The following is a 25,346-nucleotide window of genomic DNA, read 5'->3' on the forward strand; positions in this document are numbered from 1 at the left end:
AGACAGCTTGCATCTTCACATATACTCTAGCTAATACATGAGTACCATCAATTGCTCCTATGCAGTCCTAATTGAAAAAACATAAGTGCGAGTGAACATTGACACTAAACTGATAATGCATGAGACCTATGTATGACAAGTTATAGATACCAACCTTGAAATAGGGGTACCACCTTCTGCTCCCAAGGATCCTAGGATGGACATCGGTAGCAGCAGGGACAATCAATTCATTCCTCAGCTCTCCTACCGCATATAACACCTTCTGAAAGAACCTACTAATTGTCTCTGCGGACCTCCTGAAGGTAAGGTCAACCACCCTAAACCTCTCATTGTGACCAACAACATGCAAGAACATGGCTACTTGTTCTTCAACAGATGCATGTATGCTGTCAGTGACAAACTCTCTACTATGAAAAAGGTCACAAAGTTGAAAAAGGGGTCCTCCTCATTCTAAGAAGGTTGACACAGTGCACATCATTAGATTCATAGATGTATCTAAAGTTGTTCATCCTCTGTATGTCCCTCTCAGCCAAGGGACCATAGGTGACTGAGCGCGAATCTTCAACTCTCCTCCTAAACCACATAAAAAAACCAAGCCGCCACTGCAACAACTACAGCAGCGGCAGCCCTTCGCCTAGCTTCAAACGCCATGTCTACCACAACAGGATGGAGGGCAACATTAGAAAGCGAGCATGCAACATGGGTATGTACTGCTTAGCAAGAAAAAAATCAGACAAAATGAACAATGAAAGACGCAGCTGCCATACCAAAGGGTGCTCCTCCAGCGTATACTGTTAACCAATCAACATCATTGACTTCTAGATACTTTGCTCAGTGTGTACAACAAAATATGCATCAGCATGTACAAGATCTACACAAAACATGAGGTATAAACAAAAAACGAAGCATCATGTACAGAACTGAGCTAGGAACAGGTAAATCAGGTATAGCATCGTATTGATCAGAGGATGTCAAACCAAGAACCCTGATTTCTTGGCATTTCAAGCAAAATCCACAAACAAATCAACAAAAAAACGACAGCGAAGAAGAGGAGGAGAAGAGCGCAGGTGGCATATATACCGTCCAAACGCCGGAGGACCAAGATAAATCCGTCGACGAGGGTCGCCTCAGTAGGGCTACCGAGATCGAGGGGGAGCAAGACGGGAGTTCGCACCGGAGCAATGGCAGAAGGAGAGGCGAAGAGTGAGGGTGGTAACCCTAGCCGAGACCCGCGCGCGCGCGTTATGGCCCGGACGGCCTTATCTCCCACGCTCGACGCGAAAGTTCCCGCCAAGCACCGAGCGAACCAGGACCGAGAGGGAAGGAGAAATCGAGAAGATGGAAACGTGCGGGATGGCGGAAGGGAAAGGTATGGAGAGGAGCAGGCAAATGGTACGAGTCGGAATACCAATCACGTTTTCACTACACCAACTCATATCGGATGGGCGTTAAGACCCTCCGTTGGGGGCAACCAATCACCCCCTTTGTTATCGAGCCGAGCCGGTTCGTTTTATCCGGCCTAACCCAAACCAAACAGCCAGCCACTGAGTCCTGGCGCTCTGTTATAAACGCACAGCTCTTGTGTCTCCACGAGATCGTCGAATTCATCTCTTCCCTAGCACCAGCCATGGCGAAGGCGCAGCTTCTTCTCTGCTTCCTAGTCGCCGCCGCCGCGACGCTGCTCCTCGGTGAGTAGACCCACCCCGCCCCGGCCTCGATTTTCCGTCGAGGCACGACCCGCGCAGCGACCTCTGATCCGATCCGATCTGATCTGACGTTTGTGTTTCGCAGCCACGGCCAAGAAATCCGGGGACGTGACGGAGCTCCAGATCGGCGTCAAGGTACCCCTACTAGGACTGTTTTTCCCCCCTATGCATGTGCGATTTGTTATGTTTCATTCCTCCCTCCTTTATCGGATTAGGCTGGGCCAAGCAGACCGTAACAGAATAGATGGTAGTATGGTACTACAGTATGGAAATGTTGTTTTAATCAGACTGGAGTTTCTGGTTACGAGGGTAGCGTAGTTTTTGGAATAGATCGAAAATTGTAGAAACAAGATGTTATGGGAGTGATGGTCTGAGGAATTGTGGGGAAAGTAAGCTATGCAGGAAAAATCAGTCATTTTGGTGGGGATTGACTGAGCCATTGGGCAAAAGATTTATCGTTGGCTCGATATAAAATTCGTGTGTTTATTTCGGAGAATGCATGGAGATTGTGATTTGGATAGGGTTCTTTAATGGAACTCGAACATTTTGTTGTTTCCCAGTGCAACAAGTCACAGTTTAATTCTGGTTCGTATTTGAATGGTTACAATAAATGGATTTATTAATGCACAATTCAAGTTTCAGTTTTGTTTCCATACTGAGTAAGGGCATGAGTCCTATGGAAACCATAGACTGAGTAGGGACCTGAAAACCTTTTTGATTCGGCTTCATATCAACATAAAATGCTTTGAAAACTCTTTTCAGTTTCTTGTCAGCCAGAAAATCAAGTTTTCGAACAACTGGTACTTCCAAAATGTCTTGTTGTAAGAAAGTACCTCTGCCATTATCTTAAAAGAATAGAATATCTAGCTGGACAAGCAGAAGTGAATTTGTCTATTTTTACTAAACCATCAACCATGTTGTAAGAATATTGTCATGGAGTGTCGATAATTGCATGTGCTGCCAACATTTGCAGCAATTATTTTCGGCAGGTTCTTATATTGATGCTATGCCTGGGTATTTTAAAATGCAGTACAAGCCGGAATCTTGCAGCATTCAAGCTCACAAAGGTGACAAGGTTAAAGTTCACTACCGTGTAAGTCTAATGTTCTGCCCTCTCATCTGCTCCTTTATGATGCTCAAGAAGTTCTAACACTAGATAATACCCAGTGATTACAATAAGTATCTTCTGAGTTATGTTCACTTGCTGTCATTTTTTTTGACAGGGAAAACTTACTGATGGAACAGTTTTTGATTCAAGCTATGAAAGAGGTGACCCTATTGAATTTGATTTGGGCACTGGACAAGTGATTAAAGGTGATTAATATGGCAATGAATTGGCTACTCTCTGTTTTGGTTGTGTTCTGTTTCTCTGTCTGAATTCCTTACTGTGTAGGATGGGATCAGGGTCTCCTGGGAATGTGCGTTGGTGAAAAGCGGAAGTTGAAGATTCCATCAAAGCTAGGCTATGGGCCTCAAGGCTCGCCACCTACTATTCCTGGTATGTTTTTTTTTTAATATTTTCTGCTCTTTGTCTTTTGAGCGTACAATTGTGATAGTCACATTCGAATTATTCAAAACATTCCGTGAGGGTAATCATCACATTGTTTGTGCACAGCAAGAGCACGTGGTGGTTTATCTCCATTATCCTACTAACACTGCCACCTGAATGGATTCCTATAATGCCTTGCCCTGCCACCTGAATGGATTCCTATAACTATAATGCCTAGGTGAACTTCCGCAGATCACTGATGTGAGCCATTTATCTTCTTGCAGGTGGAGCAACCCTCATATTTGACACGGAGCTTGTCGCCGTCAATGGAGAACCAGCCAACCAATCTGACAACGAGCTTTAGATATATCAAATAGATGAATCCATGAAGCTTTTTACTCAGAACTCGGCAAATGTAATACACTCCAAGAAATGAGCCTTCATTCCCTGCGACATTCTTTTGCAATCAATAAGAACATCTAGGATTTCTGGAGCAAACTCTGATCTGTTTTGACTTTTGACTAGTTTACGCGTCTGTGTCTGGATTCCGGAGAATCGTTCCGAAATATATTTTTTGAGCCATTAGGGTTTTGGTTCAGGCTTCATTTGGATAAATAGGATTCATATATGAACTTATGCATGAGCCATCTACAACTCCATTTTCCACTGCTCGAGAATGGAGATTGTTTGGAGCCATTGCCAAGGACGAAGCTACGATTTAGCATAATGCAAGGAAATGAATCATTAAATAATTCTAGTATTATTATTTTGTTAATAGGTGGAACTCACGTCTATCACCTGATCATCCCGGTGTCGGTAAAAAAAGTTTCTATAAAAGCAGATTTCACAGTGAACATATCTTATTCACCATCAAACTCATTCATCATTTTTTTTTTAATTTTGAAATGCAATAGCCTGACTACACTGTTGACCGATCTTAAAAAACAACTGTTTATCGACAAGACTTGGACGCCTGGGCTGGATTAGTAGGAGGCCTATTGGGCTGTACAGGCTTTGTTGTCTTTTCCTGTGCTTTCGACAGAGCCCATGAACGACCTCGCGCCCATGGTGGGCTGCTTGTCTAGGGTTCGGGGATAAAAGACCCACTTCTATCCCACATTCCCACAGGCACCCCAACGCCGGCCCGCCCGCTCGCCCACCAGCCGCCGCCGCCGCGCCGCCGCGCCGCCTCCCTGCTTCGCTGCAAACCGCTCTGGGCACTTGAAGGTACGGCCATCTCTCAGCGCACTCGCCATCCCCCCAGCTTCAACTGTTTTGTTGGTGTGGTTCTCATCCAGAACTGAAATTCCCCCCTTCGCCACCACTGTGTATCCGCAGATGGCGGTGCCGCTGCTGACGCAGAAGATCGTGAAGAAGCGGGTCAAGCAGTTCAAGAGGCCCCACCTCGACCGCTACAAGTGCCTCAAGGTATCACCCGTTCCCTTGCTCCGTGAAGCCCTTATTCTGCGTGCAGCGTGCTGAACAAGCATTTGCTGCGCTCTTCGTTGATCCATTTGCCGGCTGCTAGTTAACTTGTTTTAGGTCCACCGGAAGAATGGTCACATGTGCACCAATTTGAATATCTTGGCCCGATTTTAGTCTGGAAGATGCTAGTGACAGCTCGTTGGCTTGTGTTCGATTTAGAATCTTGCCCCAACGGCCTGAAATGTAAGCTTAGCTTGTGAAGCGCTGAATTAGTACAAAGGGTAAGCTTTCCTCATTTTAGGATGGCTCCTTTGGTTGATGCAATAGTTTTTGACCAAGCAACTGTTAAAAGAGACCAAGTCCCACATGTCTGTAGCTGGGGATAACTTAGAAACAATAATGTTCAGTGTAGCAAATGCTCATTACTTCAGACCATGTTTGCTACTGCGTGAATCAGAAATGTGACATACACAAAACTGTACCAGTGTAGCAAATGGCCGTTGCTTCTGGCCATGTTCGTAGCTGGGTGAATTTGAAATGTGTCATATCGTGCATAAACGTGCCAGAGTCCCCCCCCCCCCCCCCCCCCCCCCCCCCCCCCCCCCCCCCCCCCCCCTTCTTTTTCTGGGGAGGGCCATGAATTGAGTCTTGGATATGACAGCTCCAGGTATAAGTAGATATCCTATAAAAAGATGCGCACACCTTTCTAATTCATTGGTATCTATATTTGCCTCATCTAGCATAAACATTTCTTTTAGTTTATGCTAATTTTGCCAATGCTGTTTTCTGTAGCCAAGCTGGCGCAGGCCTAAGGGTATTGACTCCCGTGTCAGGCGGAAGTTCAAGGGATGCACCTTGATGCCTAACATTGGATATGGCTCTGACAAGAAGACCAGGCACTATCTCCCCAACAAGTTTAAGAAGTTTGTCGTGCATAATGTCTCTGAGCTGGACTTGCTTATGATGCACAACAGGTATGCAATTTTTTGGATCTTCAGCAAACCTACTTATTTTATTTCAGGGGTGCAGCAGATTCCCAATTCCTGTACTCCCTTTTGTATCAAAATCATCAATTATTTACTTATATTTGTATCGCTTCACAACAGAACATACTGTGCTGAAATCGCACACAATGTGTCCACTAAGAAGCGCAAGGAAATTGTGGAGCGAGCTGCTCAGCTTGACATTGTGGTCACCAACAAGCTTGCCCGTCTTCGCAGCCAGGAGGATGAGTAAACTGTTTCTAGTAGTAGTTTTGGAGTGTTGTGGCTTTAGAAGACTTGCTGTGTATGATGAATCAGTTATCCTTTCTGTTTGCTTCATGAATCTGAGTATTGTGAACCCACTTGCTATCAGTAGCAACTTAACTGTGTCAATATTATTATCTTCATGTATTAACTGTGGCAAATACATCAGTTTTGATATCAAAGAACGTGTGATTGTGCTTGCCTATTTGCATTGGTTAATTTGTGTTTTTGTTGGCGCCGAGCAGCCACTGCTTGCAGCCTGTTTTGCAAGTGTTAAATTCGCTTGCTGCAAGTGGTGTCCAGGTTTTTACTGCACCTTACATCGTGCTAACTGGAAATGGTCGGAGACTGCTTATCAACCTCAAGTCTCATCCTGTGCTTGAATTTGAATTTGAACCTTTGCTGTTTAGGTGAGCTAGTTTTGCTCCTGAAATGCTGAATGGAGCCTGTCAGTTGTCATAGCTGTCCTGTCTGGTTCTCATACCGTGTGCTTGGATACTGGGTTCACCCGGGTTGGAGCGGGTTGAACCCAGTTTTCCAGGTGTTTGGTTTTGGGTCCGTCCGACCTGGGTCCAACCCACAAGCGAATATGCTCAGGAGATGCGGGTCCGCGAGATACCTCCAAATTGAGGGGGTCATGACATATCGCTGAATTCGTGTGGCATCGTTAATAGAATGTACTTGTATCTTATATGGGAGTTGATATATTTCAGATGCCTGAATTTAGACAACCAACTTTTAGTATAATTAAAAGGAAAGCTTATAAGAGATAATTTACAAATTTTTCTATATCAAACAATGATAAATTTATATGGTGCTCAAACAATAACAAAAAAAAAGGGCATCTGAAATATAGAAGTGATCTTACGTTAGTGAAAGCGCTAGAGTAAGCCATGGCCATAGCAAGTGATCTTAGGTCATGTTTGGTTGAGCTGTGGCTATGGGAAAAAGCTGCTGTGGGCTGTGAGCTGTGGAAAAGCTGCTGTGAGCTGTGAGCTGTAGAAAAGTTGAAAGCTGTTTGGTTAAACAAGTATAAAATATACCTTCTATCTTTATCTCTCTTGAAACAACTATCGAAGAGCTTTTTATTCCATCAATTTTGAAAAGCAGAAAGCCAAAAGCCAAAAGCAGGGTTAAACCAGCTTTCAAAAATGTACTACGAAAAAGCAGCTGCTACTGAAAAAACAGCCTCCAAAAGCAGCCCCTTTGGTTGAGCTTTTGACTTTTGGGGCCAAAAGCCAAAGCCAAAAGCCGAACCAAACGTTAGTGAAAGCGTTACATGGCCATAGTGCAGTTTGTAAAATACAGTAACCTTCCCTGAATTATTAGCGAAGTTGCAGCAGCAGCAGCCCAACCAAACCCGGTCTGTAGCAAGTTTTAACATCGATCTTGCCAACTCCCTGGATTATTATTGGCGTGCTAACAGGACCGTTCTGAATATCTGCAAGTTTTCTAGCGTCAGTTATCGACTCCTTGCTTCTCAGAGTCAGAGACGGTTGCATGATTTCAGAGAGGGACATGACCTGAAACTCTGAAAGGCTGAAACTGTTCCATGAATGTAATAGAAACTGTTTGGAACAGGAAATGTGAGGTGGTCATCTCGTTTGAGGCCCATTCGCCGGACCAGACCTCAGTACTGTATTAGCTCAGATCCGACAACCACCGAACCAACAACGACAATGGTAAAGCTGAACCTAGCCTTCCTTGTTTAGTTTCTCCCCCTAAAATTTAGGTTTTATCTCATCGGATATCTAAATACATACATAAAGCATTAAATATAGATTAAAAATAACTAATTATACAGATTACGACTAATTTATGAGACGAATTTTTTATGCCTCATTAACCCATGATTTGACAATGTGGTGCTATCATAAATATGTGCTAACGACGGATTAATTAGACTTAATAAATTCATCTCGCGGAGTACTGATGACTTCTGCAATTTATTTTATTATTACTATTCGAACACTCTCATGTGACATCCCCATATAACACCCGATGTGACACCCCTAAACTTTAGCCCATGAATTTAAACCAGGCCTATAGTTCCTCCCTCTAAAGTTTAGTCCCTATCACATTGGATGTTTGGACACAAGCATAGAGTATTAAATATAGACTAAAATTAACTAATTACATAGATTACGAATAATTTGCGAGACGATTTTTAAGCATAATTAGTCCATGGTTTGACAACGTGGTGCTACAGTAAACATGTGCCGATGACGGATTAATTAGACTTAACAAATTCATCTCGCGGGTTACTGAGGACTTATGTAATTTGTTACTATCCAAACACTCGATATAACACCTTCACATGATACTCGATGTGACACCTCTAAACTCTAAACTCTAGTAGCCTGGATTTAAACGCCCTCTATATAAACACGGTCTAGTCTAGATATTCAAAACTTTTTGTACAAAAACTCACCTATTGGACAGTAGTAGCCTAGTGGTACTGTACTGAACAGCTAGCTGATGTACCTACAGGAGTCGCGGTCGCATGAGCTGCAGAGAAAGAGATGGAGATTTTTACTACCGAAAGCATCACGAAATGATTGGCGAATTCACCTAACCCCAAAACTTTTCCCTAGAGTTTGATTAAATAAGTACATGATTTTGTACGAAAAAGATTCACAAGACAAGACGCACCTAGACCTACTCGTAGCTAACTGTGGTACTATATTCCTAGTGATCCGTAGTATTTATTTCCTAGTTGGTGCGAGAAAAATAGAATGAACTTGTGCGGCTGTGATGTGCCACACTCAGGAACGATAAAATATCAGTCTGAAATTAGCCTCTGATAGCAGTGTCAAGCTAGTCAAGATACGGTGCATGTGGCTGCAGCAGCATCGAGGCCCCTGTCCGTTTACTCTTTCATCATTCACGGCCCTTGTTGTTATTTTCAACGGCACGAAGAGTATGGCTCTTCCGGTCATGGTGGCGCTTGATTACTTCACACTGTATCCATATTACCTTATTGTATATGTACTACAAGTAGCGCCCTTAAAATCTAGATTTATTTTATTAATTGTTCCAAAAAAATTTATGATTTGAGAAAAATACAATATATGCAGAATTATACATAGTTTTTGCTATTCCTCAAATAAGAGCATCTACCGCAGTACTTAAAAAAAATAGAGCCCCTACTTTGTCTGTTTAGGCAACCCATGCTTTCTATTGTTATTTTTAGCAGTATTACCTAAAATAAGTTCTCTATTCATTTTTATTGTAACCTAAACTATTTCTAAATCACGTTCTCTATTCATTTTTATTGTAACCTAAACTATTTCTAAATCACCTCAGAGATTCCCTACATGACGTGTTGAAGGCAGTTTGTGCTCCATTGCTCAAATATAGAGAAAGATAGCTTATTTAAATAGCCTGTTGGAGATACTAATGTAAGTGCTTGCTATATGCTATCCATTACACTGACATTAATCGATTAGTAGCCAATTATTCTCCATATTTATTATCTATAAGAAGCAATGTAAACAAAAATATTCGTCTTGTACACTTACCACTGATCGAAGCATCGACAAGGACATGAATATTATGATAGATCGCCAAGTGCAATATGATAGAAGACCTGGCTTGGAAAAAATTGGTGATCATTTAGAAATGATGAGAAGCTAGTTGAAGATGCAATTCAAGGTTATTATGCATACTGCTTGAAAGAATTCTACCTCAAGAGACCTCCTCAAGGCACCCGTGTGTTTGAAATGCTATGCCTTTTGGGACCTTATGGTAAAGACATTTTTAGCTCTTCACTAGGCTTTTATTTGTCGTGGATATTTTGTGTTACTTGGTGTTGGTTTGTTTTGGGCTTTATGTATTGTTCGGAGGTTTAGTTGCCGTCGTCCTGTGACTGTGAATCGTCCTTTTGGATCTGTATTCTCCAACTTGAGTCCAACTTTTTCTATACGTAAGCTTTTCTATCCGTGTGTTTTTTTAATTAAAAAATGAAACTAATAACAAGGAGCCGCCGCATTCGCTACAGAGAAGGCATGTCGGTTTAGAACAACAACAATAATATAACACAGAATGACAGAATGGCCTGAGCTTATTTCCTGTTTTTCTTCAAAAAAAAATATTAAAAAAAGGGCGTCCCTATACGGCTAGACCATGAAAACCACGCGTAGTAGCGGAATAAACAACCTTCGCCGACGTCCCTGCGTTTTATTTCGTATCCTAGAAAACTCGCGTAAGTACGTACTGCATTTGCAGTTGCAGATCCAGCCGCATTTTTCGTACTTGGTTATTCACAGAGATGTGCATATGTTTCAGCAGCCCTGTTTTTTTTTAGACGCGGAGAGATCTTCCAAAATCCGGTGTCCAGGACAGGCGGGATCGGAGCACTGAATGTTGAGCGAGGGCAGTTTGACGATCGCGGAGTGCCCTCATTTATTCAATTCATTTCTTCTGCGTACGCATTTGCCCAAGACGGCAAACGCCAAGTCCGGCTTTGCCTTCTTATTCAAATCAGGACAGGTTTCTTACAGGATAAGTTGCATGATTGATTGCCTGATTGGTCACTATCTTCAGTTTCGTCTAGCTAGATTATTACTATTGTCCTCTAGAGTTTTTTTTAGATATACGAACGGTTTACATATGGAAGTTGTGATAAAAAAATATAGGCCGATAAATAAAATTGGGAGTTCCCTAAAGAAAAGAACTAAGAGGTGGCTTAGGAACTATAGACCTTGCGACTCCAAATGCTTACTTGTTAAGTAGTCACTCTTTAAATAAATTAATAAATGAAGATAGGGGTGGCAAAAACTTTTTAGAAATAAGTACTTAATAAAAAAACAAAATTTTAGAGGAAACACATTGGAAACCAAGAGATTCACACTTTCAGTCAGATCTTACAAAGGTCAAAGATCGTTTTCTATATTTATCTTCTTTTATTTTACACAATGGGTTCCTGTTAGGTTTTGAAAGGACAATTGGTTTGGAAACTTGGCTCTCAAAGAATAATACATAACTTTATACAATATACCACAAGAAAAAGTATTACAATGGCTCAGGTTTTTAATTCTACACCACTTAATTTGACTTTCCACAGGGCACTAGTTGGTGATAAGCTAGCCAAGTGGAATGAATTGGTATTAGGAATAGCGTTTGTGCAACTGGATGACCACCAACAACCAAGGTTCCTCAGTTCAATCCATCTATACTTAGAACCAGCTTGTTGTGATGCCTCTAACTAAAGCAGTTTGAAAGTTAAAATTACCTCTTAAAACTAATATCTTCATTTGGTTCTTTCTTAAGGGCATAATTTTAACTAAAGATAAAATTGTAAAGCGTAATGGGAGAGGTGATGAGAGTTGTTTCTTTTGCAACACAAAAGAAACTACTCAACATTTTCTTGATTGCCATGTAATGCACTTTATTTGGAGGGTGTTTGAAACTGTCGCTTACGTCCACCAACAAGCCCTACTGATTCTTTTGATCCTTGGCCTCGGGCCTCAACAAGTAGATCACAACTTACACTTTCAAGTTTGTGTAGGAGCAAGCGCAATGAAATGATTTGGTTTTGACAAAAAGATACAATCTTCTTATTTACGGGTTATTTTAAAGGATGATATTCATTATTGGACACGTTTCCGGTCCATCATACAAAAAAAAAAAAACATAACCCGCCAATGTTTTTCTTGAATAAAACATAACCCACCAATGTTATTAAAGTGAGCAAGTCGTATCTTGAAGACAATAGCAATAAAGATATTTGTTGCTATTAATTTATGCTGGATTTACATTTACTTGTACCAGAGTTATATATGGTGAGTATTTCAGTGTAATTAATTTCTAGGTATAATTGATATAAATAAAATTCGATGTGGGAAATGATATTTCATCACCTTATTCTTACAACAACTTTAATGTGAGGTAGAACTCTTCTAAAACACTCAAATTTTTTTCTTATAACATACTCATAAAATTCAAATGTAGGTAGGAAGGACTTTTTCACCGCTATAATATAGTAGTAAAATTGTTTTTTATAACATACGTGGCATTCTTTTCTTAAGATAAATTTAGTACACTAACTAAATGGTTAATGTCAAGAATTGTGGGCTCATTCCAAGACACTCAAAAGGATAGAGTGCTCACGTGCATGAGTGTAGTGTGTCCGTGATGTGTTTCAAAATATATATATATATATATATATATATATATATATATATATATATATATATATATATATATAGAGAGAGAGAGAGAGAGAGAGAGAGAGAGAGAGAGAGAGAGAGAGAACTCGTGCAGCTCATGCCGATCGCCTCACCCCTCTGAAAAAGATCAATAAAGCAGTGGGACGAACAAAAGGAGCCTTTCTATTTGGAGCAGGGAAATGAAAGGTCATGGGTTTTAGGCACCCCGATTTCCATCCAGTGAGGTAGTACTACCAACTCCTAGTAGCATCTGCATGCATCCGGTTTGCAGAACTGAGCTAGGCATTTAGGTGGGAAGTGGCCAGACCCATTCCGTTTCTTCGATTGCGAGCCACTGCCAACAAAACAGAAATCCAATCTCTCTCTCTCTGAACAAATAAACTGTTGTCAACTTGATTAAACCAAACAAACTCTTACCATTGTCATCACCGGGTTGCCCATGCATGCGCCTATGAGAAGAGAGACTGTTCCATAAATAGAAAGTGTTAATACAAGTATAAGTGGATAATGCCCACATCCCCTAATAGTATCCGTATATTCCATGATCATTATAACAAAGTTGGTTACACATCATAAATATTAGTATTTTTGTTTATACATTTGGTAAAATTTGGAAAACTTTGACCCCTAGGTAAGCGAGATGTGCGCTTATTTTGGAACGGATGGAGTAAGTCCTAGTCCATAGCCCATATAAAAAAAAACTTAATTGTTTAGCTACAATCTTGTGGTAGAACCGTCTAAAATAATTCACTTTCGAAGGTGCTTGTCTTCCATTAGACGCTAAACACCCTAAGAGTGAGCTAATTTAAATAGTTCTATCGAGCACACCCCATGGAAGAATTCGAAAATCCACATTTTTCAACAGGATCATAAATGGGAGAATAAAGCTTACAACATTTTAGTCATTTCTTACATCACTTTCCATGCAACATCAGAGTATAATATTTATTGTTTATAACAACAGAATATAACCATGTTATCAGAGTTTTAGCGAAAATAAAATCATTTAATGACAAGTTAAACATTAACACAATGATCCGTTATATATATCATAACAGGTTATAAGTTTTTCCATTGTAAAATATTTTAGGTCAAAGTTTTAAGTAAACTCTGAAAGCATCTAGGCCCCTAGTTGGGTTTCGGTGATTAATGACGACATGAGATTACTATGACTAACGTGTGTTTTGCAGAGGCAATTTAAGTTAGGTCATGGTAATGGAAATTAATTGGGCAATCATGGTTGTCATGCCCCTGACGATGAAAATCGTTTCGGTTTTCAAAGGATGGACGACAAGGTTAAGGACGAACTAGTTCTAAGTGTCGTTTGGTGTTTGAGAGACACTTAGAGTAGTTTAGGACTTTATTTTTCCTTTGGCCGTACTATTAAGGGGGGTATGGACTAGTAGCTTAACCTAGGTGAGTCTAGTGGGTTAGGTGTAGTGCACACTTGTCAAACCTAGCACTAGGTAGCTTAGGAATAGCCCTAAGATCAATTGGAGTCAACTTCATTCACATAGGATTTTGAGTTGGAAGTGAATGGAGGGTCAAATGACTAACCGAACGGTGGTCTGGTTGTGATCAGACGCTGGAGGGTGAGTCCGGTCAATTTATTTGATCAACTATAGTCATTAGGTACTGACCGGACGTTGGTCTGATTGTGATTGGACACTGAGGTGCCTGCGTCCGGTCGACTCTAGAGAGTTTTGAGAGAGGCTTTTTCATGACCGGACACGTCTGGTGTGTGCTGACTAGACGCTGGTCAGAGTTCGGTCAATCAACTGTAGTCGTCTAGTACTGACCGGACGCTGAGTGGAGGAGCACCGGACGCTGGGGTGCCTACGTCCGGTCGACTCCAGTAAGGTTCTAGAACATGTTTTTCTTGACTGGACACGTCCGGTTGATGCTGACCGGACGCTGGTCAGAGTTCGGTCAAAACTTAATGGCTCTCTCTGACACAGTGGCGGGTATAACTGACCGGAGCGTCTGGTCACCCCGCAGAGTGGTGACTCAGCCTCCAAACATTATGTTTTGATTGAGGAGGTATAAATACTTACTCCACTCGTCCAAGGGAGGCCTCTTGCCCATTGAAAGGTCCTAATGGCTAGAGGGGGATGAATAGCCTATTAAAAATTTCTACAACAACACTTAACAAACTGGTTAGACAATTATGAGGCGAAGCGAGTGTTGCGATAGCCTACTAAAAATGCAAGCCACCTATCACAATTCTAGTTTAGATAATATCTATCCACACAATAGCGATGACACTACCCTAAGTTAGTGTGCTCTCAAAAGCTAACTAAAGAGCCACACCAATCAAGCAATTAAGCTCTCACAACTAGGTACACTAAAGAGTTTGACAACTAGTTTGTGGTAAGGTAAAAAGAGTAAGCAAGATAGTTATACCACCGTGTAGATGAATGAGCCAATCAATCACAAGGATGAATAACAATGAAGACCAATCACCTCGGAATCAATGATGAACACAATGATTTTTTACCGAGGTTCACTTGCTTGCCGGCAAGCTAGTCCTCGTTGTGGCGATTCACTCACTTGGAGGTTCACGCGCTAATTGGCTTCACACACCAAACCCTCAATAGGGTGCCGCACAACCAACATAAGATGAGGATCACATAAGCCACGAGCAATCCACTAGAGTACCTTTTGGCTCTCCACCGGAGAAAGGTCAAGAACCCCTCACAATCACCACGATCGAAGCCGAAGACAATCACCACCCTTCGCTCGACGATCCTCGCTGCTCCAAGCCGTCTAGGTGGCGGCAACCACCAAGAGTAACAAGCGAATCCCGCAGTGAAACACGAACACCAAATGCCTCTAGATGCAAACACTCAAGCAATGCACTTGGATTATCTCCCAATCTAACAAAGATGATGAATCAATGATGGAGATGAGTGGGAGGGCTTTGGCTAAGATCACAAGGTTGCTATGTCAATGAAAATGGCCAAGAGGATGAGCTTAAGCCGGCTATGGGGCTTAAATAGAAGCCCCCACAAAATAGAGCCATTATACTCCTTCACTGGGCACAACTCGGGGTGACCGGACGCTCTGGTCGGATCAATCGAACGCTAGCCCTCAGCGTCCAGTCACGTGATACACGCCACGTGTCCCCTCTCTTTGAATACTGTTTGCCCAATCTCAATGGTCAACAGTCGATCAGACGCTGCGGCATAAGTGACCAGACGCTGAGCCTCCAGCGTCCAGTCGTTTTCAGTAAGGTTCCAGAAACAAATTTCTTTGACCGGACACACCCAGCGTCCGGTCACTTGGCGACTCCTCTGTGCATGACCATGTCAGTGTGACCAGACGTAGCTAGCCAGCATCCGGTCGATGACCGACGCTGCGCTTCTTCAGCTGCTACTGACCGGACACGCTTGTCCTACAGAGACCAGCGTCCGGTCACTTATAGTGACCTCTGTCTTTTCTGTCTAGGGCACCGGTGGCACCGTCGGACTGTCCGCTGGTGAAGTTCCTAACCCTTGCTCAAATGTGCCAACCACCAAGTGTATCACCTTGTGCACATGTGTTAGCATATTTTCACAAGCATTTTCAAGGGTGTTAGCACTCCACTAGATCCTAAATACATATGCAATGAGTTAGAGCTTCTAGTGGCACTTTGATAACCGCATTTTGATACGAGTTCCACCCCTCTTAATAGTACGGCTATCAAACCTAAATGTGATCACACTCTCTAAGTGTCTTGATCACCAAAATAAAATAGCTCCTACCATTTATACCTTTGCCTTGAGCCTTTTGTTTTTCTCTTTCTTCTTTTCAAGTCCAAGCACTTGATCATCACCATGGCATCACCATCATCATGTCATGATCTTCATTTGCTTCACCACTTGGAATGTGCTACCTATGTCATGATCACTTGATAAACTAGGTTAGCACTTAGGGTTTCATCAATTCACCAAAACCAAACTAGAGCTTTCACCCATATGTTCAGCTAAGAAACACCTTTAGAATGCAAGGGAGAGCAAGAGCCTACCGAGGTGATTGAGATTTGAGAATCCAAGATTAAGGACCTCATTAGTGAATAGAGAGTAGCAAGTGTGCTTCCACCTTTCTCATTAGGCTTGTCTTAGTCAAGTGAGAGTTTATGCTTGTTACTCTTGGTGATCGCCACCACCTAGACGGTTTGGTGGTGATTGGGAGCTTGGTGATCATCCGGCGGAGCTTGTGGATGACCCAAGTCATGTTGTGAGCGGTTGTGGGCAATTCACTATGACGGAGTGTCAAAGAATCAGCCCATAGAGAGCACTTGATCCTTAAGCGGATCAAAGAGGAGCTACACCCTTGCGTAGGTGCTCCAACGAGGACTAGTGGGGAGTGGTGACTCTCCGATACCTCAGGAAAACATCACCGTGTTTCTTTCCCTCTCTTTACTTTGACAATTTACATTTGAGTAATTCATTTCATGTCTTTGCATTCCTGTCACCTGCAATAGGGTAGAACAAACTATGAGTACTCAATTATACTCCGCAAGACTTACCCATCAGGAGGAAAGAAAAGATTCCAAGGATATGCAAGGCTATCTGGCTTGTGGTTTTATTACATCTGTAGGAAGCATCACTAAGCGTGCATCCTTATATTCAATTTCATTAGTAGTCATCATTAGTTCATTAACTAACCATTCTATGTAAGCACATATGCTACTTTCAAGCAGGTGGTAAGCAATTAGAACCATTTTACCATCTTTCATATTCCAGTTCTTACTACGATGCTAGATTGCAGTCAAGCCGTACCGTATCACACGGTGATTTGTGAACCAATGTATCCTAGCTGGGTACCCTGAAACACACGTCCCGCTTGTACCCTAGGCACAAGCAGACCAACCCACCACTCTCCTGTCAAGGGGTCCAGGTCCCCATCCAAACTTGGACTCCAAGCCCCCACACTTGAGTCTTAGACTCAGTATGGTGCTTAGATCTCCACCATCCCTGCCTCTAATCAGTCAATCTGGAAAGAGCCAGAACCCACGATAAGAGAGCAACAAGCCTTTCCATCCCCATAAGCAAGTATGTGCACATGTGAAAGCATCTAGGCCCCTAGTTGGATTTCGGTGATTAATGACAATACAAGATTACTATGACTAACGTGTGTTTTGCAAAGGAAATTAAGTTAGGTCACGGTAATGGAGATTGATTGGGCAATCGAGGTGGCCATGCCCCTATGATGGAAATTATTTTGGTTTTCAAAGGATGGACGACAAGGTTAAGGATGACTAGTTCTAAGTGTCGATTGGAGTTGGAGAGACACTTAGAGTAGTTTAGGACTTTGTTTTTCCTTTGGCCATACTATTAAGGGGGTATAGACGGGTAGCTTGACCTAGGTGAGTCTAGTGAGTTAGGTGTGGTGCACACTTGTTAAAACTAGCACTAGGTAGCTCCTATGAATGCCTAAGATCCTTTGGAGCAAACTTCATTCACATATGATCGAGAGTTGGAAGTGAATGGAGGGTCAAATGCTGACCGGACACTGGCTCCGGTGCGACCGGACGCTGGCCGCTGGGTCCAGTCAGTTCATTTGACCAAGGTGATTGCGTTTGGTGCGACCAGACACTGGAGTGGTCAAGTGACCGGACGCTGGGAGACAGCGTCCGGTCGACTCTAGTAAGGTTCTAGAGAAGGGAATCTGTGACCAGACGTGTCCGGTCAGTACTGACCGGACCCTAGGGGTTCAGCGTTCGGTCGAGTACAGTAAGCATCCAATAAGGGTTTAATGCGACCGAACGCGTCCGGTCAGTGATGATCAGACTCTGCCAGCGTTCGGTCAACACATATTCACTGGTTTGTGGGTTGAACTAACTGGAGCATCCGGTCAACATGACCGGAGCGTCCGGTCACCCCGTAGAAGCTCATAACGGTTTGTTTTTTAGGCTGCCTTATAAATAGAAGCTCCACTCGTGTGTGGAGTTACTTTTGCTCATTCCAACAGCTGAGAAACACATTTGTGAGTGCTAAGAAGAGCAAGGTCCTAGTGAGGTGATTGAGATTTGAGAATCCAAGAGAGTAGCCTCATTAGTGAATCAAGAGTAGCAAAGTGTGCATACATCTTCTCATTAGGCTTCGCGTGGTCAAGTGAGAGTTCGTGCTTGTTACTCTTGGTGATCACCATCACCTAGATGGCTTGGTGGTGATTGGGAGCTTGGTGATCACCCGACGGAGCTTGTGGGTGACCCAACTCAAGTTGTGAGCGGCTTTGGGTGATTTGCCACGACGGAGTGTTGAAGAATCAACCCGTAGAGAGCACTTGATCCTTGCACGGATCAAGGGGGAGCTACACCCTTGCGCAGGTGCTCCAACGAGGACTAGTGGGGAGTGGCGACTCTCCAATACCTCAGCAAAACATCGCCGCGTTCCTCTCTCTCTATTTACTTTGAGCATTTACTTTGAGCAATTAAATACTTGTCTTTACATTCATAGAATTGTCATGCTAGAGTAAAGTTTAGAACATAGGTTGCAAGTTCGTTGTGCGTTAGATCAATAGAAACACTTTTCTAGGCACAAGGGGTTAATTGGGCTAACCGTAGGATTTGATTATTGCAAGAAAATTTAGAATTAGCCCAATTCACCCTCCCTCTTGGGCATCTTGATCCTTTCAATTGGTATCAGAGCCTCGTGCTCATGTTTTTAAGCTTAACCGCTTAGAGCAAGATGTCTCACGGGGATGGACCTCCTCCTATCTTTGAGGAAGATGACTTTCCATATTGGAAAATCCGCATGGAGGCGTACTTAAAAGCTCTAGACATTGGTATTCTTAGAGCCGCCTCACAAGGCTTCCCAAAACCTCAGGATGCTACTAACCTACAAGGCGATGAGGTTAATTATGAAAACTGGAATGCAAAGGCTTGCAACACCATCTTTAGAGGCCTTTGCAAAGATGTGTTCAACCGTGTAAGGAACCACAAAGACGCCGATGCACTATGGTCGGATGTTTGTGCGCTCCATGAGGGAACCAAGAGTGAGCATGAGGAACGCTATCATCTTGTGATTAAAAAGCTAAATTCATTTGAGATGCTTCCCAAAGAATGTGCTAATGAGATGTATTCACGTTTGAATGTTCTTGTAGAGGAAGTCAATGGGCTTGGACTTACTCAAATATCACCATCTAATGTTGTGAGAAAGATCTTGAGTGTCCTTCCCATTGACAAATATGGGCATATTGTGACCGTGCTACACCAAGGTGATCTTTCCATCGCTACACCGACATAAATCTTGGGAAAGATCAATGCTCATGAGATGTACATGCACATCACGCCATAAGATGGCTCATCCTCTACCAAGAAGAAAGAGAAGGACCTAGCATTTAAAGCTAGCCAAGACAAGGGCAAAGCAAGACTTGAGTATGAGAGCTCAAGTGATGAAGAAGATGAAGATGAAAACCTTGCTCTCATGGTGAAGAAAGCCACCAAGATGCTAAAGAAGCTAAACAAGAGTGGCATCAAGTTCGACGGCAAGAAGAAGAAGTTCTTCACAAGCTCTAGAAGAAAGCCAATCTTCGAAATGGATTGCTTCAATTGTGGTGAACTTGGTCATCTAGCATATCAATGCCCCAAGCCCAAGAAAGACAAGTTCAAGAACAAGAACAAGGGCAAGAAAGATGACTCAAGTAATGAAGATGAAGATGAGAAGAAGAAGAACAAGTCATACAAGAAGAGAGATGGCAAAAAGAGGGACTTCCACAAGAAGAAGAGTGGTAAGGCCTACATCATCGGTGATTGGCTCACGGACATTGATTCATCTAGTGGATCATCCGATGATGATAGTGACAATGAGAAGGTGGCCGCCATTGCTATTGATCTTCCATCTTCATCATCACCATCGCCATCATCTTCTACACACCTATGCCTTATGACCAAGGGTGAACGCAAGGTAACTAATAATGATGATAGTAGTGATGATGAGCAAGCTAGCGATGATGATAGTGATAGCGATGATGATGATTCACCTTCATATGATGATCTTGTCAAAATACTAAGAAAATACACTAAGATCATTAGAAAGAGTAGAGCTAAAAATGAAAAGCTTGATGCTAAAAACGATTCACTCTTAGCAAAGTGCGATACATTGGAAAAGGCTAATAATGAGCTTAGAGAAACTAATGATGCTATATCATTCAAACTCAAGGAGCTCAAATCTTCTAAGAAAGAGCTTAAAGATAAACATGATAAACTTGAGTGGGTGCACAATGAGCTCATCACTAGCCACAACAAGTTAAAAGATGAGTATACAACTCTTAAGATCAATCATGATACTCTTATTATTGCTCAAGAATTTTTACCAAATGAGCCACATGATGCTACTAACCATGTTGTTAAGATTGATATAGCTACATCATGTGATGATTTGATTGATGAGAGCATTGAGCAAGGATCTAGTGGCAAAGGCAAGCAAGTGGTTGAGTGCAATGACTATGATGAATATGTCAAGCTCAAGAACACAATTGAAAAGCTCATGAAAGATCTTGAAGAAATGAAAAGTCACAACACCATTGTGCTAGAAACACTTGATCATGACAAAGAGTTGATCCTTGAGAATAAGAAGCTCAAAGAAGAAAACAAGAAGCTCAAGGAAGAGAAGAAAGATGATGCTCTAAAGGAAGAAAATAAGAAGCTCAAGTTGGAGAAAGAGCATCTCAAGATTGGGTTGAGCAAGTTTGCTAGAGGCAAGCACCTCCAAAGTGAGCTACTCATGAACACCATCATGAAGATGGATAGAAGTGGCATTGGATATATGGCAAGTGTAGAGAAGAAGGCTCAAGTTCAACAACAACAATCAAAGCCAAAGCCAAAGCCAAAGAGATATTTTGAGTGTAGACAAGAAGGCCACTTTGCTCATGAGTGTCAAACTCCACCGCCACAACCCTTGCCCAAGTATGCTAGACCCTTTGCCTTCAATGCTCATTACATACTTAGAAAGGACTCTAGTGGGAAGATGAAAGTCATGTTCTTAGGACCCCCTAACAAAAATAGGCCTAAGAAGATTTGGGTGGCTAAGTCACTTGTTGAGAAGGTGAAGGGCCCTCAACAAGTTTGGATTCCTAAAGCTTGAATCTCTTGTGTGTAGGTGAACTACAAGACCAGTGGAAGTCATTGGGTTATTGATAGTGGTTGCACTCAACATATGACCGGTGATCCTCGTATGTTCACCTCACTAGATGAAGAGGTAGATGGACAAGAGAAAATAACATTTGGAGACAATTCAAAGGGCAAGGTTAAAGGATTGGGCAAAGTGGCAATATCAAATGATCATTCCATCTCCAATGTGCTATATGTTGCCTCATTGAGCTTCAACTTGCTATCCGTTGGACAATTGTGTGATCTTGGCTTCCAATGCTTGTTCACCGAGAAGGAGGTTGTTGTATCCAAGGTAGATAATAATCAAGTGATATTCAATGGATTTAGATACAACAACTTATATCTAGTGGACTTCACCTCTAAAGATGCAAATTTGAAGACTTGCCTATTTACCAAAACAACACTTGGGTGGCTATGGCATAGAAGACTTGCTCATGTTGGTATGGATTCACTCAAGAAGCTTATGAAGAATGATTTGATGAGAGGGTTGAAGGATGTGAAGTTTGAAAAGGACAAGCTTTGTAGTGCATGTCAAGCCGGCAAGCAAGTTGCAAATACTCATCCAACCAAAGCTTTCATGTCAACCACAAGAGTGCTAGAACTCCTACACATGGATTTATTTGGATCAACAACATACAAGAGTTTGGGAGGGAATCTCTATTGTCTTATGATTGTTGATGACTATTCAAGGTATACATGGGTATTCTTCCTTCATGACAAATCCAAAGTTGCATCTTGCTTCAAGAAGTTTGCCAAGAGAGCTCAAAATAAATTTGAAGTGAAGCTCAAGAAGATAAGAAGTGACAATGGAAAAGAATTTAACAACATAAACATTGAAGCTTATTGTGATAAAGTTGGGATCAAACATGAAGTCTCCGCAACTTATACTCCTCAACAAAATAGTGTAGTTGAGAGGAAGAACCGGACATTGATCACTCTTGCAAGAACTATGCTAGATGAGTACAACACCCCCAAAGCTCTATGGGCGGAAGCAATCAACACCGCATGCTATGCATCCAACCGCCTATTTCTTCAAAAGTTCCTTGGCAAGACACCTTATGAGTTGCTCAATGAGAAGAAGCCGGACGTCTCCTTCTTTAGGGTGTTTGGTTGCAAATGCTACATCTACAAGAAGCGGCAACACCTAGGGAAGTTCTAAAGACATTGTGATATTGATTTTCTTATTGGTTACTCATCAAAGTCCAAAGCATATAGAGTATTTAATCATGCCACCGGCTTGGTTGAAGAAACATATGATATGGAATTTGATGAATCTAATGGCTCCCAAGGAGCACATGAGAATCTTGATGATGTAGGTGATGAACCATTGAGGGAGGCTATGAAGAATATTCTAGTGGGAGACATCAAGCCAAAAGAAGATGATGTACAAGTCATTGATCAACCTTCTTCATCAAGTGTGCCACAAGATGGTGAAAAAGATAGGAGAGTAGAAAATGAAGATACTCATATCTCCTATGAGCAAATGGTTGTACAAGCACAAGATGTTGATGCTCTACAGCCTCCTCCTCAAGTGGTCAATAGAAGAAAATACACCTCTCCTACAAGATCATCCACAAGATCTCATCATAGGGAGTCCATCAAAAGGTGTAATGACTCAATCTCAAAAACTTACTTTATTTATTGCTCATCACTCTTTTGTCTCTTACTATGAGCCTACCAAAGTAGAAGAAGCTCTTAAAGATCTGGATTGGATCAATGCCATGCATGAAGAGTTGAATAACTTCACTCGCAATGAAGTTTAGACTCTTGAAGAGCGACCAAAAGGTGCAAGAGTCATTGGAACAAAGTGGGTGTTCCACAACAAGCAAGATGATCAAGGTGTTGTTGTGAGGAACAAGGCAAGACTAGTTGCAAAGGGGTTCTCTCAAGTTGAAGGTTTGGATTTTGGAGAGACCTTTGCACCTATTGCAAGATTAGAAGCCATCCGTATCCTTCTTGCATATGCATCACATCATGAAATGAAACTATATCAAATGTATGTGAAAAGTGCATTTTTAAATGGCTTTATTAATGAACTAGTCTATGTTGATCAACCTCCTAGGTTTGAAGACCCTAGATATCCTAATCATGTTTATAGGTTGTCCAAGGCGTTATATGGGCTTAAGCAAGCCCCAAGAGCTTGGTATGAGCGCCTTCGGGACTTTCTCATTGAGAAAGGCTTCATCATTGGGAAGGTCGACACCACACTATTCACCAAGAAGCTCGATGGGCATATCTTCATTTGTCAAGTATATGTTGATGATATCATCTTTGGATCATCAAATGAAGACTCATGCAAAGAATTTGGTGAATTGATATCGAAGAAGTTCGAGATGTCCATGATTGGTGAGCTTACATTCTTTCTTGGTTTTCAAGTCAAGCAAATGAAAGAAGGCATCTTCATCTCTTAAGAGAAATACACAAAAGATCTTCTCAAGAGATTCAAGATGGATGAATGTAAGCCAATCAAAACACCAATGCCTACCAATGGACATCTCGACCTAGATGAGGGAGGTAACCCGATTGATCAAACTCTCTACCGTTCCATGATTGGTAGCTTGTTATATTTGACCGCATCTAGGCCCGACATCATGTTTAGTGTGTGTATGTGTGCTAGATTTCAAGCTAGTCCTAAGGAAACACATTTAATTGTCATAAAAAGAATCCTTAGGTACCTTAAGCACACACCAAGCATTGGCCTTTGGTATCCCAAAGGAGGTAGATTTGAATTAGTTGGCTATTCCGATTCGGATTACGCCGGATGCAAAGTTGATAGAAAAAGCACATCCGGAGGATGCCATTTGCTTGGTAGATCACTTGTGTCTTGGTCCTCCAAGAAATAAAATAGTGTGGCTTTGTCCACCACCGAAGCGGAATACATTGCCGTGGGTGCTTGTTGTGCACAAATTTTATACATGAAATAAACTTTGCTAGACTATGGTGTAGTTCTAGAAAAGGTACCTCTTTTGTGCGACATTGAAAGTGCAGTAAAACTTGCAAATAATCCGGTTCAACACTCTCACACCAAGCACATAGATATCTGCCATCACTTTCTAAGAGATCATGTTGCTAAAAATGATATATCACTAGAAGGTGTAAGAATCGAAGATCAATTAGCGGATATCTTCACTAAACCGCTAGATGAGGCTACATTTTGTAGATTGCGGAATGAGCTCAATGTACTTGATTTTAGTAACTTCACTAAAAATTGAGCTTGTGTTGTCCCTTGCATTCATTGTAATATACAACATGTTTAATTTTTGGTAATACATATAGGGCTTGTCTAACATGGTTAAGATAACCGCTGAAAAGCGTGTGAAGAAGCTTAACCTTGGATCAAACTTGACAAGCAACTAGATTTACTTACAAGTATTGCATATGCATGGATGTTGTTTTTGTCGTTTTGTTTCATTTGCCCTCTTATTGCCTATTTTCTTAAAAATAATTATAGCCTAAGGCAAAATATTTTGAAAAATATGAGGGTTTGAGAGAGGTCACTCACATTAGTTCCAATTGGTGTTTATTTGGATCTTATTCATGTTGGGACTTGATTGGGAACAGGAAGCGCGAAGGAACTTTAAAGATTTGCTTTAAAAGAGTGACCGGATGCTGCACTGAACTCTGCAGTCTAGCGTTCGGTCAGTTCACAGGAGGTGAACAGAAGCTGAAGGTGTGACCGGACGCTGCGTTTGTGCGTCTAGTCAGGAAGGGATCCAGTGTCCAGTCGATCTACATGGAGTTCAAGGCAACTGACCAGACCCTGCCTGTGTCCGGTCATGGACCACCGGACGCGTCCGGTCGTGATTCTAGAGGATTTGGACCTCTTTGGAATCGATCGGACGCTGGGTGGTAGCGTCCGGTCGCTACCACCGGAGCGTCCAATCAGTAGAAAATATGCGGAATCAGATCTCTTTCCCCGTTTCCTTCTCTGTTACGCGTGGGGTCCTCATTTAACCGCAGCCATCACGAGCGTTCTTGACCTAACCCCGTACGCCGCCTTCACCGAGCCTCCCGTACGCCATGCCCTAGCCACCATAGCTCTCCCATGCCTGAGCACCACACCGCCGCAGCCGTCATCTCCATGCCGCCGCTGTCCCGCGCTGAACCGTCGCCTCCACCACGCTGATCCACCACGCCAGCAGTGCTCGGGCCAGCCTCCAAGCGCCACCGCAGCCACAGTTCCTGTGCCCTACCTGGCCTCCACGGCCATGC

The 25,346-nt window shown here is 42.3% G+C and overlaps 2 protein-coding genes across 2 annotated transcripts; both read left to right on the plus strand.

The window, feature by feature from the left end:
• Positions 1-1,514: 1,514 nt before the first annotated feature.
• Positions 1,515-3,693, plus strand: LOC136533356 (peptidyl-prolyl cis-trans isomerase FKBP15-1-like). The gene is made up of 6 exons (XM_066525917.1): positions 1,515-1,688; positions 1,792-1,841; positions 2,737-2,799; positions 2,930-3,020; positions 3,100-3,204; positions 3,480-3,693. Exons 1-6 carry the CDS (start codon positions 1,628-1,630, stop codon positions 3,557-3,559), a joined length of 450 nt encoding a protein of 149 aa, XP_066382014.1. The 5' UTR covers positions 1,515-1,627; the 3' UTR covers positions 3,560-3,693.
• Positions 3,694-4,293: 600 nt separating this feature from the next.
• LOC136533357 (large ribosomal subunit protein eL32z-like) lies at positions 4,294-6,072 on the plus strand. Its single transcript, XM_066525918.1, has 4 exons — positions 4,294-4,422; positions 4,534-4,623; positions 5,413-5,594; positions 5,727-6,072. Exons 2-4 carry the CDS (start codon positions 4,534-4,536, stop codon positions 5,854-5,856), a joined length of 402 nt encoding a protein of 133 aa, XP_066382015.1. The 5' UTR covers positions 4,294-4,422; the 3' UTR covers positions 5,857-6,072.
• The last annotated feature ends 19,274 nt before the right edge of the window (positions 6,073-25,346 follow it).

The sequence above is a fragment of the Miscanthus floridulus genome, unplaced genomic scaffold (genome assembly GCF_019320115.1).
Source record: "Miscanthus floridulus cultivar M001 unplaced genomic scaffold, ASM1932011v1 fs_865_1_2, whole genome shotgun sequence".
NCBI classification, from domain to species: domain Eukaryota; kingdom Viridiplantae; phylum Streptophyta; class Magnoliopsida; order Poales; family Poaceae; genus Miscanthus; species Miscanthus floridulus.

What these genes read in the sequence shown, in the direction of transcription:
- LOC136533356 (XM_066525917.1), top strand. Translation starts at nt 1,628, where the DNA reads ATGGCGAAGGCGCAGCTTCTTCTCTGCTTCCTAGTCGCCGCCGCCGCG. An exon ending in AGGTTAAAGTTCACTACCGT is followed by an intron (nt 2,800 to 2,929) that starts GTAAGTCTAATG and finishes TTTTTTTGACAG; the next exon opens with GGAAAACTTACTGATGGAAC. An exon ending in CACTGGACAAGTGATTAAAG is followed by an intron (nt 3,021 to 3,099) that starts GTGATTAATATG and finishes CTTACTGTGTAG; the next exon opens with GATGGGATCAGGGTCTCCTG.
- LOC136533357 (XM_066525918.1), top strand. Translation starts at nt 4,534, where the DNA reads ATGGCGGTGCCGCTGCTGACGCAGAAGATCGTGAAGAAGCGGGTCAAG. An exon ending in ACCGCTACAAGTGCCTCAAG is followed by an intron (nt 4,624 to 5,412) that starts GTATCACCCGTT and finishes TGTTTTCTGTAG; the next exon opens with CCAAGCTGGCGCAGGCCTAA. An exon ending in TTGCTTATGATGCACAACAG is followed by an intron (nt 5,595 to 5,726) that starts GTATGCAATTTT and finishes GCTTCACAACAG; the next exon opens with AACATACTGTGCTGAAATCG.